Source organism: Papio anubis, chromosome 12 (assembly GCF_008728515.1).
Source record: "Papio anubis isolate 15944 chromosome 12, Panubis1.0, whole genome shotgun sequence".
NCBI classification, from domain to species: Eukaryota; Metazoa; Chordata; class Mammalia; order Primates; family Cercopithecidae; genus Papio; species Papio anubis.
In genome coordinates this window covers 112,948,349-112,961,621 of record NC_044987.1, presented here as the reverse complement: position 1 = coordinate 112,961,621, position 13,273 = coordinate 112,948,349, and the positions used below count along the sequence as shown (strand labels likewise).

The following is a 13,273-nucleotide window of genomic DNA, read 5'->3' as shown; positions in this document are numbered from 1 at the left end:
CCAGCCTGGGTGACAGAATGAGACTCTATCTCAGGAAAAAAAAAAAAAAAAGAAAAGGAAGAGACCAGAGCTCGCGCTCTCTCCACCACATGAGGACCTAGTGAGAAGGTAACTGCAAGCCAGGAAGATTCTCCAGGTGCTCTCAGCATAACTGTCACCCTGACAAGTGGCTGCCCTGAACACTTCCTCCCTCCCTCCACCGCCCCAGGGAAGCACAGGTCTCCCCCTGGAGGATGCTTCTGGGGTGCATCCGCCATCTTTGGTTGCACCAATTTCTTCACAGGAAGTGAGAGAATGGGGGGCTGAGCAGCTCCTGACCTTTCTGCCCACAGCTTCAAGCTTGCACTGAGTGATGCTGTTCCAAGGCCTGAGCCTGCGAAATCTGCAGTGGGCAGACAGGAGCTATCCTGGGACATCAAGCAAGGCAGCGGGTGAGACTGCCCATGCAAGTCTCATCAGAGAACATTCCAGTGGCCTAGCCCAAAGAACTGACTTTTGGGTCAAATTGACTTGAAGGGAATCCAGAACCTTCGCTTAGTGACTGTGTGACCTTGGGTCACTGGCTGAGACTCTGAGTCTAGTTTCCCTTTCTGTCCACACAGTATTAAAACTGCTCACTTCCCAGGAACTATGGAGAGCACGTAGCCTGAGGACGTGGCTAGTGATTTTGACTTCAGAGTGTGTAAACACAGAACAGCTGTTGTGGTCAATTTGGGCACGTTGGCCAAAACAGAGATGGCAGGAGAAGCTGTGTTTAATATCTCTTTCTTTGATGAGCTGGAGCTAGAGCCCAGGGCCCTGTCCCTGGTCCTTGTCCTTCCACATTGCACTTTCATGACGGCTTCCTTCTTCTCCTATGTCTTGAGTGCCAAGGGTCAGGGCTCTGCAGGAGGGGCCAGGTCCAACCATGGGACTTCCTGATGGTTTGAGGAGATCTTTGCAGGAACTAAGACCCTCCCTACTCATGTCTTAAATTAGTTTCTCTTACCCCAAAATGAGACTTTAAGCCACCCAGGAAAGAGGATAATAGGGCAGGCAGCACTGGGAGCTCCTCTGCTCCTCCTGCTCCTCCTATGTCCTGGTTGTCTCAGATCCCAACCACCTTCAGAGCACTTTCTGGTGGATGCACATAAGCAAAACATTTCATTGTCCATGAGGCAGGAGGGCAGCACTAGGGCCTCTCTGTGTCCTGCCAGCTGTCCCGTCACTCCTGGGTGGGGAGAGGGATGCTGTCTTCGAGAGTGACACAAACAACAAAGGACAATCCAGTCCTACCACACACAGCCCAGGATTCCTGTTTCTCCAGCACCAATCAGTTTCTTAAAAATTTCTTGAGCTGAGAAACAGCTTGTGGAAGGAATACATGCATGCTCTCTTCAGCCACTTTTATTTATTTATTTATTTTTTGAGACAGGGTCTCTCTCTGTTGTCCAGGCTGGAGTGCCGTGGTGCGATCTTGGCTCACTGCAACCTCCGTCACTGGGTACAAGTAATTCTTGTATCTCAACCTCCTGAGTAGCTGGGACTACAGGCACCTGCCACCATGCCTGGCTAATTTTTGTGTTTTTAGTAGAGATGGGGTTTTGCCACGTTGGTCAGGGTGGTCTCGAACTCCTGACCTCTGGTGATCCACCCGCCTTGGCCTCCCAAAGTGCTGATTTTACAAGTGTGAGCCACTGCACCTGGCCTTCAGCTACTTTTAATCTTAGCAAAAAGATTTGCTGAGACCAAGGACTGTCCAGAGGTGGTACAACCATTTAATGAACTTATGAAAAAATGAAGTATGCTTTTGTTACATATATATGTATAATATATATAAAATATGTATTATATATGAGTGTGTGTGTGTGTGTGTGTGTGTATATATATATATATATATTCCACATTTAGTGAAATCTAGTTCATGGAAGTCAGTCCAGAGAGGTCTGGAACTGGTTCAGTGTATTTCTCAACTTCACAGCAACACAATCCTGGTGTGCATTAACCTTTGGTGGCCACAACATTTTTTTGAGAAGAGTGGTCATGTTTTTTATTTTTATTTTTTTGAGAAGAGTGGTCATGTTTTATATTTTTATTTTTTACTTGTACTTTTTTTGATCATAGCTCACTGCAGACTTGAACTCCTGGGCTCAAATGATCCTCCCGCCTCAGCCTCCTGAGTAGCTGGGACTATAGGCACACACTCTAAGTGTTAAAGAAAGAGGAAAGAAACACAAAAAGGGGCTCAACCGTCAAAGACAGGTTTATTTAGAGAATAAACCTGAGAGGAGCTTCTGGTTGATTTTGGTCATGAGTGTTCTAACGGACTAAGGATATTTAAGAGTTTAGGAAGTGGGAAGATCATTGTAGGTTTGGAATGTTTCTATGTGAGGGAAAGTTCACTGTAGGGTTAGAATGTCTCTGGTCAGAGGGGAGCCTATCTTGGGGTTGGCATGTTTCTGGTTGGAAAGGGTTTTATCTTAGGGTTGGAATGTTCCTGGTTATCCTGGGAGTTGGTTTCCCAGCATAGGGAAATGTCCTGATGTCCTGGAGATGATGTTCTGGGGCTGGATTTAGGCAGTTTTTTAATTAACGGGAACATAGAATGTTGATGTTTGTCCAAGACGGCGATGGTCCTGCTCTGTCATGCACCACCACACCTGGCTAATCTTTTTTTATTTTTAATTTTTATTTTTTTGTAGAGACAGGGTCTTACTATGTTGCCTAGGCTGGTCTTGAACTCCTGGGCTCAAGAGATCCTCCTTTGGTCTCCCAAAGTACTGGGATTACAGGTGTGTGCCCCTGTGCCCGGCCCTGTTTTCCTACATATTAGTTAATAAATTTGTTAATTAAATAAACCACTATCTTTTTTTCCTTTTTGAGAGATGGGGTTTCACTATGTTGCCCAAGCTGATCTCGAACTCCTGGGCTCAAGTAATCCTGCCACAGCCTCCCAAGTAGCTGGGATTACAGGTGCATACTACTGTGCTTGGCTTGTAATCCATCGTCTATCAAGTGGTTATAGAAAGTTAAGCATTGTACTTGATGCTGGGGTCCCAGTGGTACCAAACTTGGACTGTTCCAAAAATACTGGCAGGGAAAGGCACATTAGTAAAATAACCACATGGATCAGTGTTCACTGCATCTGTGAGAATCACATGAAGTGCAGACACGTGGACATCTCAGACTCCTAACGGGGATCTGACCTAGTCATGGAGGTCAAGCACACCTTGGAAGGGCCTGGATGTTCCCATTGTCCAGCACACTGGAACAATTGATCCTGGACAGGCAATGAAATCTGGGGAGGTAAGCCTTAGATCACAAGAAGTGAGAAAGCCTTCTTCTCTTGCTGTGCCTTCTGGTTTTTAGACCTGGACTCTGGGTAGAGCAGCTGGGCCCTCTGATGTGGAGGTAGCCCTGGAGCAAGGCAGGCATGGATGCTTCTGCAATCCCCAAATGGAGCCTGGTATTTCAGCCAGAAATCTAAGCAGAGCCCCCTCTAATTGTAGCAATGATAAGTTATTCTCTTTGTTCTTCAACCTTCCAATAGCCCTGAGCTTCCAGGGGAGTCTCGTTAATCATTACAGCCTGGTCTCCACTGTGTTGGTGAATTAAGGGACCAACCAGCTCGCTCACGCATGAAAAAGTACAACCCAGGGGAGGGTGATGTCCTCAGTCCTGAAGGCAGAGTGGTGGTGGCTGCAGTGACCACCATGGAAGCGGCCACTGAGTAGGGTCACTGGTGGTAGAGGCTGGAGTGAGGAAGCACAGAAACATGGGGAGCTGGGCACTTCCGGAGCCACACCCAGGGCATGCTGGAAGTAGTGGAGGGAGATTTAGAGGTAGCTAATTCTCAGCATTCCACCCAGGACCAGCTTGAGCCATGGCAATTTGGGCCTGGAAAGAATATTACTCCATCTAGTAGTCACAGGTGGGTGAGAACTCAGACCTTTGAGCTAAAAAAAAAAAAAAACAAAAAACAAAAGCTTTCTAAAAAGAAGGCCAGTTGAGGAAGGGAACGGGGAAGATGCTGGTAGATGCGTAGGTGTTGTGAGTGGATTTAAGCACCACAGGAGACAATACCGGGAGGTAATTAAGTTTTTTTTTTTTACCTCCCTGAGAGTAAAATTAACAACATGCAATTACGTCAATGTTATGTCTGTGTAGAATGATGAAGACAATTCACTGAACATCTGTTACGTACCAGACATGGGGCTGGGTGCCGTGTATGCATTATCTTAGGTGATCCTCCTGACATCACCTGACATGGAAAAACTGAGTTTCAGAGAATCAACAGCCTTCTCCAAAGTCACCCAGCTGGAAATTGCTGGAACTATCCAGTGGGTGTTCACTCAATGGTACTTTCCTCCTTTGTGATTCAGAAGTCTATAAAAACATGGTAGAATTCCTTTCTGAAGGGGCAGATGGCTGTTTATTGATCCTTCAATCTTATTTCAATTAGATCATACTTTCACCAGCAAGAGAAGGGAACAGAGGAAAGGATCTAGAGCGAGCCTGAGACAGAGCATGAGGGCCAGGCTGCTGGAGGTGTGGGGGAGGCCTGGGACCCCCACATCTCCACTGGGACCCCCACATCTGCTTCTAATACAGGATTTTGTGGCTGCTTCAGGCTGTCACTTTTGGTATCTCATAATCGCAAAAGAGCATCCAGCAACAGCCGCTCCAATCATCGCGAACGCACCGACATCAGCCGCGGCATTTTCCACCTGCAAAGCAAGCAGCTTTTGTTGAGCGTTCGCAGCAAGCCAGGCTGGCACTTTCTCCCTCCCAAGGGCCTGGAACTCCTCCCCGTCTCCCCTCTCTCCTGCCTCCCCTATGGCCTGGCATCTCCTCTCTTCTCTCCCAGCTGACTGGCTCAGAATCCTCTCCCAGAGAAGCCTTTGGCTGTATCCCCAGGGACTCCATTTTCTGGGCTGTGACCACTTCTTGGTGTTGGGTTTATCTGGGCTTGTCCTTAGAATGTGCCCGTGAGATCCTTTAGAGAGAGCTTCCAAGTGAGGACATTTGTTCGGATTTGCGGCGAGGAAGAAGGTTTGTGCCTCACTTCCTAGGGCCAGAGCTCCAGGGGCCAGACTGGGGACTGTTTTGCAGTCTGAGTCCTCCCTGAGCTACACCGTTGCACAGGGAGGGCTGTGGCAGAAGCTGAGGGGAGACTTAGGGAGGCCATGGCCATATGCATGCCCTGGGGTCACTGTGTACTATTCCCAACTGCAGCCTGGAAACTTCCATCTCCAGCTCTACTTCAGCCTAAACTCCAACTCCATGCCTTATCTCCACCTGGGCCTCTAATGGGCACCTCAGACATCACATGCCACGCCAAACTCTCGATTTCCCTCCCCAAAGCCTCTCCTCCTGCCATCATCCCCATCTCATCAAGGACGCGCATCCATTCAGTCCCGCGGGCCAGGGGCCCTGAGCTGCTGCACGGTAGGCATCACAGGCACAGACTCTAGAAAGGACAGCCGGGGTTTCAATCCTGGTTCTGCCACTTATTAGTTGTGTGTTTTGGGGCAACAAATGTGAAAGACTATGAAGAGGCAAGGGATGGAGGCTGCAGATCTTACACACAAATGTCCTTGAGCTCTTACACAGGTCCATGGACCCTGAGCGCCCCTTGCCTAAGTGCTATTTGGGGGGTTGTGGGACCTGTCACGGTCCTGGGTTGGCCCAGATTCTCCTGATGACCCCTAGAACTTCAGGAGTCATTTTCAGGATAGGGTTTAGAGGGGAAGGATCCTCAGAGGTCCTCCATCCACCCACTCTGCACATGGAGAGGCCTGGAGGGGAAGGGACCTGTCCAAAGACCCTCTGTGGATTAGAAGCAGATCTGGCATTGGAGCTCAGAGGTCCTGACTCTCAGTCAGTGGGTCTCCAAGAGGCTGCGTTTGCATCATTCACGGTGATCGCCTGGTTGCATAGCCCAGTGAGTCCAGCCCCAAGCAGACCTCCCCAGGGGAGATGGATTATCCAGAGAGGTCCTTACCTGTTGACAGTGGGACCTGCCATATCTCAGCTTGGTGACAAAGTGCTCACAGTTCCTGCTCACAATACTGTACTTCATCTTCTGACCAACCAACTCCTTGGCAGAACTGATGATCACCCCCACGGGCAGTGGTTCGAACCTACGGTCCAAGCTGTTGTTGACCCGATAGTTACAGCCTTCCAGCACATCTTTCAGGAGCTCCTGTTTCACCACTGCAATGCCGCCCGCGACTGAGAAGGCACTGGAGGAGCTAGCCGCGGGGTACCCATCTGCAATCAGAGGCATTCTCACTGGCAGGGGAAGGTGAAGTAGGGAGAGAAGGGCTTGAAATCTCCACTAGGGAACTACTGCTGTTTATCCTTTCACAAATGTGACTGGAGGATTCACAGATTTGGCTTTTTTTTTTTGGACGGAGTCTCGCTCTGTCGCCCAGGCTGGAGTGCAGTGGCGCGGTCTCAGCTCACTGCAAGCTCCGCCTCCCGGGTTCACGCCATTCTCCTGCCTCAGCCTCCCGAGTAGTGGGACTACAGGCGCCGGCCACCACGCCCAGCTAATAGATTTTGCTCTCTCTTTTTTAATCAAATAAGGTGTGAATGTTTGTTCAAGTCAGTGAATGTCATGATTGCCAGTGTCTGCTACCATATTCCATGCTATGCATGTGCATCACTTCTGTGGCCAATCCCCTGTTATCAGTCATTTAGATATTGGAAAAATTTTCATCATTATAAGCAATGATGGTAAAGCATATTTATTACGTGTTCAGCTTTGTACACTCGTGTTTTGGAAAAAGATCCACTTCGTTTAGTACCCACTGTTTCAGTTACCATGCTGTGCTGTTACACATACTTCCTAATTTAATTTCCTTTTTAACTTTCAAGGAAAATACTATCATCTCAATTTAAAAACCAGTATCGGGCTGAGAGAGATATCATGAGACTTTTCCGTGCTATGAGAAGTCCTAGAATCAGGATGTGAAACTGCTTCTCTTAAGCCCCAAAGGGCAGGTTCCTTCCACTGCACTGAGCTGGTGTTGAGGGAATCCTTTGTAAAGTGTCTTCTGTCCTACAATCTCGCACAGTTCTAGGCACATAGAGAGGTAGACAGAAGAGCTGTCAACCAATGGAACCCCAATTGCATTATATGTGACTCCAGGTGTTATTTTTATTAAAATGGATAGTACCTAATGCGCACAATAATTAGGTGTGTTACCTCTCTTGCCCCGTTTCTAATCTCAAGGCTGATGTTTGCACTTAGAACCCACTTAAGAAAATCCTGTTGGCTGGGCACAGTGGTTCATGCCTGTAATCCCAGCACTTTGGGAGGCCTACACGGGTGGACCACTTGAGCTCAGGAGTTCGAGACCAGCCTGGACAACATGGTGAGACCTGTTGTGTTTTCCCTACAAAAAACACAAAAATTAGCTGCGCATGGTGGCGCATGCCTGTCGTCTCAGCTATTCAGAAGGCTGATGTGGGAGGATCACCTGGCCTGAGCTCGGGGAGGTCAAGGCTGCAGTGAGCCATAATCACATCACTGCACACCAGCCTGGGAGACAGAGTAAGACCCTATCTCAGAGGAAAAAAAAAGAAAGAAAGAAAGAAAGAAAAATTGTCTTAAAAAAGCCTGTTTACAGCTGAGTGTATTAGCTCATGCTTGTAATCCCAGCACTGTGGAAGGCCGAGGCAGCGGATCACGAGGTCAGGAGATCGAGACTATCTTGGCCAACGTGGTGAAACCCATCTCTACTAAAATACAAAAAATTAACTGGGTGTGGTGGCGTGTGCCTGTAGTCCCAGCTATTCGGGAGGCTGAGGCAGGGGAATCGCTTGAACCTGGGAGGTGGAGGTTGCAGTGAGCTGAGATTGTGCCACTGCACTCCATCCTGGTGACAGAGCAAGACTGTGCCTCAAAAAAAAAAAAAAAAAAAAAAAGCCTCTTTACATCCTGCAGGTTAGGCACAAAAAGGACCATGTGTCTTCATTGCCATGCTTTGTCTTACAAGGTCCCTGAAGGTCATCTGGATTAAGTGGGCTTGATTTACTATTTTCCTCAATTCAGACATTTTTACAACCCTGCCTGGGAGATGATGGGTTGGAGAAAACTGATAAGATGCAAATGTCTTGCTCTGATAGTGATGGGAATGGTTTTTGTCCAGTGACAGTGTAAATGCTTAGTGAAAAGAGAACATCAAGAGTTATGTAGTGGCATTGCCTTAGAGAATATGAACTTGCCTGCACCTACCTAATTTGGCAGTCTCATTGTCTCATTTCTGCATTTTTGTTGTTATTGTTTTTTGAGACAATGTCTTGCTCTGTCACCTAGGCTGGAGTGCAGTGGCACCGTCTCAGGATCTCGGCTCACTGCAACCTCCATCTCCTGGGTTCAAGCAATTCTCCTGCCTCAGCCTCCTGAGTAGCTGGGATTACAGATGCCCGCCACCACCCCCAGCTAATTTTTGTATTTTTAGTAGAGATGGGATTTCACCATGTTGGCCAGGCTGGTCTTGAACTCCTGACCTCAAGTGATCCGCCCACCTTGGCCTCCCAAAGTGCTGGGATTATAGGAGTGAGCCACTGTGCCTGTCCTCTGCATTCGTTTTTTTCCCCTTTCGTTGACTATCCATACATATGTTTCCTTCATTCTGCTTTTAACTGGCTATGTCATCTTGCTGCTTCTGTTATTAATGAGTTAAATAAATCACTGGTATTGCTTACTGTGCATTTGTATGAGAATTTTAAAAAAATGTATAAACCTGTGAGAATTGCGCCCATTAAGGAGCAATTAAGTACGTAATATCAAGACACCTGGTTCTGTGAAAACATATGAGGCAAAGGATCTAGCACGGAGAAACATTGTTCCTTTTGAGAAACTTTCTTCTTTAAGACCTAAGAAACCTGGCTGGTTTAAGTCATATGAGATTCTGCATGCTAAGTTAACTGACTTTGAGCTAGAGAGATCCCAATGCTGAAGCAGCCCAGCTTTGCTGCGGGAGGCAATTGTCTCTTCTATTCTGCCAGAACCTACGGAATGCACTGTGTCTGCTCCCTGGGACATACGTGTGTACAATCTCATCAGGCATCCTTGAAGAAGAATGTGTCTCCTAACCCAAGTTTCCCTTTTTTTTTTTTTGAGATGGAGTCTCGCTCTGTCGCCCAGGCTGGAGTGCAGTGGTGCGATCTCGGCTCACTGCAAGCTCCACCTCCCGGGCCGACGCCATTCTTCTGCCTCAGCCTCCTGAGTAGCTGGGACCACAGGCGCCTGCCTCCGCGCCCGGCTAATTTTTTGTATTTTTAGTAGAGACAGGGTTTCACCGTGTTAGCCAGGATGGTCTCGATCTCCTGACCTTGTGATCCACCCGCCTCAGCCTCCCAAAGTGCTGGGATTACAGGCATGAGCCACCGTGCCTGGCAAGTTTCCCTTTCTTAACTGTCTTTCAGTGGCTCTCATTATCTTGTTGTTATTATTATTTTAATTTTTTGAGATGGAGTTTTGCTCTTGTTGCCCAGGCTAGAGTGCAATGGCACAATCTCAGCTCACTGCAACCTCCGCCTCCCAGGATCAAGTGATTCTCCTGCCTCAGCCTTCTGAGTAGCTGGGATTAGAGGCATGTGCCACCACACCTGGCTAATTTTGTATTTTTAGTAGAGATGGGGTTTCTCCATGTTGGTCAGGCTGGTCTCGAACTCCTGACCTCAGGCGATCAACCCGCTTCAACCTCCCAAAGTGCTGGGATTACAGGCATGAGCCACCGCACCCGGCCCTCTCGTCATCCTTTTAACAAATAGTTTGAAAATTATATATTCATCAGTCCTTACCTGGAGGAGCCAGATGGATCACGTAGCCATCTCCTATATACAGGGCCCAGTGCTCATAGCCAAGGCGGAAAATCTCAATCAGGTCTCCCGGTTTGGGCTCCTGCTGTGGCTGCAACAGAAAAGCCAGAGATGGAGTATATGGCCTTCTAGGCAAGAACAGAGACCCTGGCTTGGGGAGCTGCAGCTCATCCTGGAGATGCCTTGCTGATGTTCATCAGCTTCTAGCCCCCATGAGATCCCCAGCCCTGCTGTCACTTTTAGAGGCTCTCCTCAGTGGGGGCACTGGGGGCTGGAAGTCTGGAGAATTATCTTGTGGGATGGGAGAGAGAAGGACCGTCTGGGCGTGTGTGTGGCGCATGTGTGCTGTGTGTGTGCATGCTGAGGATGCAGATGTATGTGCATGGGTGCATTGTACATGCGCCCCTCAGCAGCCTGACCCAAGAGCCTGCATGGACCAGCACCTTCACTGAGGCCAGGAGCAAGGCTGGGAAGGTGAGTCTTGAGCTCTCCACCCTCTGCAGACTGACCCTCAGTTCCTCATCACTCCTCCTTCCCTGGGCCTCTCCATGGCCCCAAGAGCCACCTCCTCCTCAGACCCTACCCCATCCAGCCTCAGGACACCTATCTCTTGGAGATGATGCTCTGGGAAACAGGAGCTCACAGCATCCTGCTGGGGCCTGAGTGGGGTCTTATGGGCCCCCCAGCTCCCAGCAGCGAGGGGGCTCTGCACTCACAGAACAGGCCTCTGTGGGAACTTGTCCTACAATAACTGCACCCTCTCCACAGCCCCAGGGGAAGGCATGATCATCCCATGACACAGGTGGGGAAACTGAGGATCAGAGAGGTGGAGAGGCTTGCCTGAGAACATTCAGCTGGAAGGAGGCCAAGCTGGGTCTTCCCTGCACACCCCTCATGCTGGTTCCTGTCTCGCCCACCTTCCCCTTCCTCACCTCTTTCCCACTTCTCCATGTCCTGCCCCAGGGCATAGCAGCCTCATCATTGAAGGTTTTTTCCATTTTTGCCCTCTCTATGCCTGTCCTCAGTGGGTGACAGCCTCCGTCTCCCTCATCCCAGGATGTCCCATCCTAGACCTGGGGTCTGCTCTCCTTTGCCCTCTTCCTCACGCCAATATCCAGTCACTAAAACCAATCAGTGTGTACTCCAGAAGCTTCTCCTGGTTGGTGTCCTTGTCAATATCCCATCCACAGACTTGGTTCAGGCAGCCCCATGTCTGCCTCTGTGACCCCCACAGCCCCCTGACCAGCCCCCGCCGCCTGTCCCTGCCACTCCGTATCCAACCCCTCAGAACCCATGACGGCCTTCCCAAGGGCACATCTGGCCATGACCTTCCTCTGACCTCAGGGCCCAGGACACACCCTGTGGGCAGCTCCCAGGCCCTTCCTGACTGGCCCTTCCTCACCCTCCTCTCCCTCCCTGGGCTCTGCACCCGTAGGCCCACTGAGTGACATTCCAGCCCTTCACTACAGCCCTGGCTCTAGCCTCTGCTACTCTGCACATCTGGGTCTCCCTGCCTCCGTCACTTCCCTGCAGCCACTCTTCCTCTTCCCCTCCCTCACCTGAGAGGCTGCCCTGATGGTCCCAGCCTGGCTCAGCTGACCTGCCACCCCACTCCCAGGCCCTGGGTCCCTGGGGGCCTCTGCTGCTCTCTGCAGTGGTCAGGTCGAGCTGCAACTCCCTGTGCCTGCCTGTGCCCCTCTGGGCTGTGAGCTCCAGGCAGGCAGGATCCTGTGTGCTCCTCCCTCTCTCCCTCCCTCCCTCCCTGCACCTCCAGGATCCAGTGAAGGGCCTGGCATAGAATGGGACAAAGGAAATAGACAAGGAAGAGGGAGGGGAAAGGAGCAGGGCCAGGACTCCTGCCCAGTTCCTCCTCTGTGCCTCAGGGCACTGCAGGACCCAGAGATGGTCTCCATGTGGGGAGAGAGAGGGGCTTTTAATGGTACTGCTGAATGTCTAAAACCACAGTCTCAGCTGGTGGCCGTGAAACATGAGCTTTGGCCTAAATAAGGAGATGGCTCCCTGTGAAAAGCCGGTTTGTGTTGTGGCGCAATAAAGGCCTTCCCCAGAATCACGTGGTGCTGGTGGGAGGGCTGCCTTCTAGAATTTGCAGGACTCTTCCTGGAATGGTTTTGTTTCTAGTAATAGCCTGAGCCCTGCTGTTCCTTTCCAGTTGCACACCACTGAGCTCAGCCTGCTCTCCTTACAGCTTCTGCCAGTCGGTACATCTGGGCTGATAGGAGGAGAAATTTCAGTATTCAGAACGCTGCTGAGATTAGAATGCACCTTAGAAGGCCAGATGATGCCACAGAGGAATGAGGAGAGAGAAAGCATCGTTTGGGGTTGAGAAGGGACTAAGCCCCTGTCGCGGCAGAAGCAGATGATGTTGGGATTTGCTTGCTTCCCACAACCCAGAGTCCCCCACCTGCCCACACTCTGGCTTCTCCTCAGGCTGAGGTAGACTTGACATCCGGCACCCCACAACCCTCTAATACATGGGAGTCCTGGGCTCCCCGCACTGTGCCAGGCACACAGAGGAGGTGGATTCTGCCCAGAGGACTCCCTGTCCAGCCAGGCAGATGCACTTTTAAAAGACAAATACAGTTTTCCATGACAGCCTTCTAAAGACGAGCTCTGGAGCTGTGTGCCCAAGGCCACGAGCCCGGACTGAGGCCTTTCCTGGGCGGAGCTGCCTAACTGCTGTAGAGTCAGTAATGCAAAGTCCCGAGAAACTTACCGAAGCCATCTCCAAGCCAAGTTGAGGTCTGGTCCTCCGCTGTTTGTGGATCAGCTTTTATGCTGAAAGACAGAATTTCACTTTTACTTTCCTTTTGACACTGTTTCAACCTCATTCAAATACTAAATACTGTTGAAGAGAGACAACTGTTGAAAAGGGAGCTATTTCTCTAGATGAAAGGACTAATCATTTCTTACACAAGTCATGGACTCATTGGTGCTTTAAAGCCACCTTGGGAGCAGCCAGAGTTGAAGGGGAGCCCTGAATTTCTGCCCCTCCTTGAGAAATAAAGGTCTCTTCTTTTTTTTTTTTTTTTTTCTTTTTGAGACAGAGTTTCGCTCTTATAGCCCAGGCTGGAGTGCAATGGTGCGATCTCGGCTCATTGCAACCTCTGCCTCCTGGTTTCAAGTGATTCTCCTGCCTCAGCCTCCTGGGTAGCTGGGATTACAGGCACCCGCCACCATCCCCAGCTAATTTTTCCATTTTTAGTAGGGACGGGGTTTCACCATGTTGGCCAGGATGGTCTCAATCTCTTGACCTTGTGATCTGGCCCCCATCGGTCTCCCAAAGTGCTGAGATTACAGGTGTGAGCCAAAATAAAGGTCTCTTCTAACAAGAATCCTGGGCAGCTCTTCCTACTCCAGGAAGGGGAGGCATTTGGAGGCAGGGAGATGTCAATCCCCAGTGCACTGTATAGGACATTGTCTTGTAACGACACCCAGA

At 49.9% G+C, this 13,273-nt stretch overlaps 1 protein-coding gene across 3 annotated transcripts; it reads right to left on the bottom strand.

Moving 5' to 3' along the window:
* Nucleotides 1-4,061: 4,061 nt before the first annotated feature.
* PLAAT4 (phospholipase A and acyltransferase 4) lies at nucleotides 4,062-12,765 on the bottom strand. 3 transcript variants are annotated; one of them, XM_021925629.2, is made up of 5 exons: nucleotides 12,748-12,765; nucleotides 12,551-12,612; nucleotides 9,799-9,907; nucleotides 5,984-6,273; nucleotides 4,062-4,706 (listed from the first exon to the last, which is right to left on the bottom strand). In XM_021925629.2, exons 2-5 carry the CDS (start codon nucleotides 12,557-12,559, stop codon nucleotides 4,614-4,616), a joined length of 501 nt encoding a protein of 166 aa, XP_021781321.1. In that variant the 5' UTR covers nucleotides 12,560-12,612; nucleotides 12,748-12,765; the 3' UTR covers nucleotides 4,062-4,613. The 3 variants fall into 3 exon arrangements, with proteins under 3 accessions (XP_021781321.1, XP_021781320.1, XP_003909701.2); XM_021925628.2 differs by lacking the exon at nucleotides 12,748-12,765 and having other exon boundaries at nucleotides 12,551-12,667; XM_003909652.5 differs by lacking the exon at nucleotides 12,748-12,765 and having other exon boundaries at nucleotides 5,984-6,252; nucleotides 12,551-12,657.
* Between the last annotated feature and the right edge of the window lie 508 nt (nucleotides 12,766-13,273).

What these genes read in the sequence shown, in the direction of transcription:
- PLAAT4 (XM_021925629.2), bottom strand. An exon ending in GATCCATCTGGCTCCTCCAG is followed by an intron (nt 6,274 to 9,798) that starts GTAAGGACTGAT and finishes TTCCCCTGCCAG; the next exon opens with TGAGAATGCCTCTGATTGCA. An exon ending in GCAGGTCCCACTGTCAACAG is followed by an intron (nt 4,707 to 5,983) that starts GTAAGGACCTCT and finishes CTTGCTTTGCAG; the next exon opens with GTGGAAAATGCCGCGGCTGA.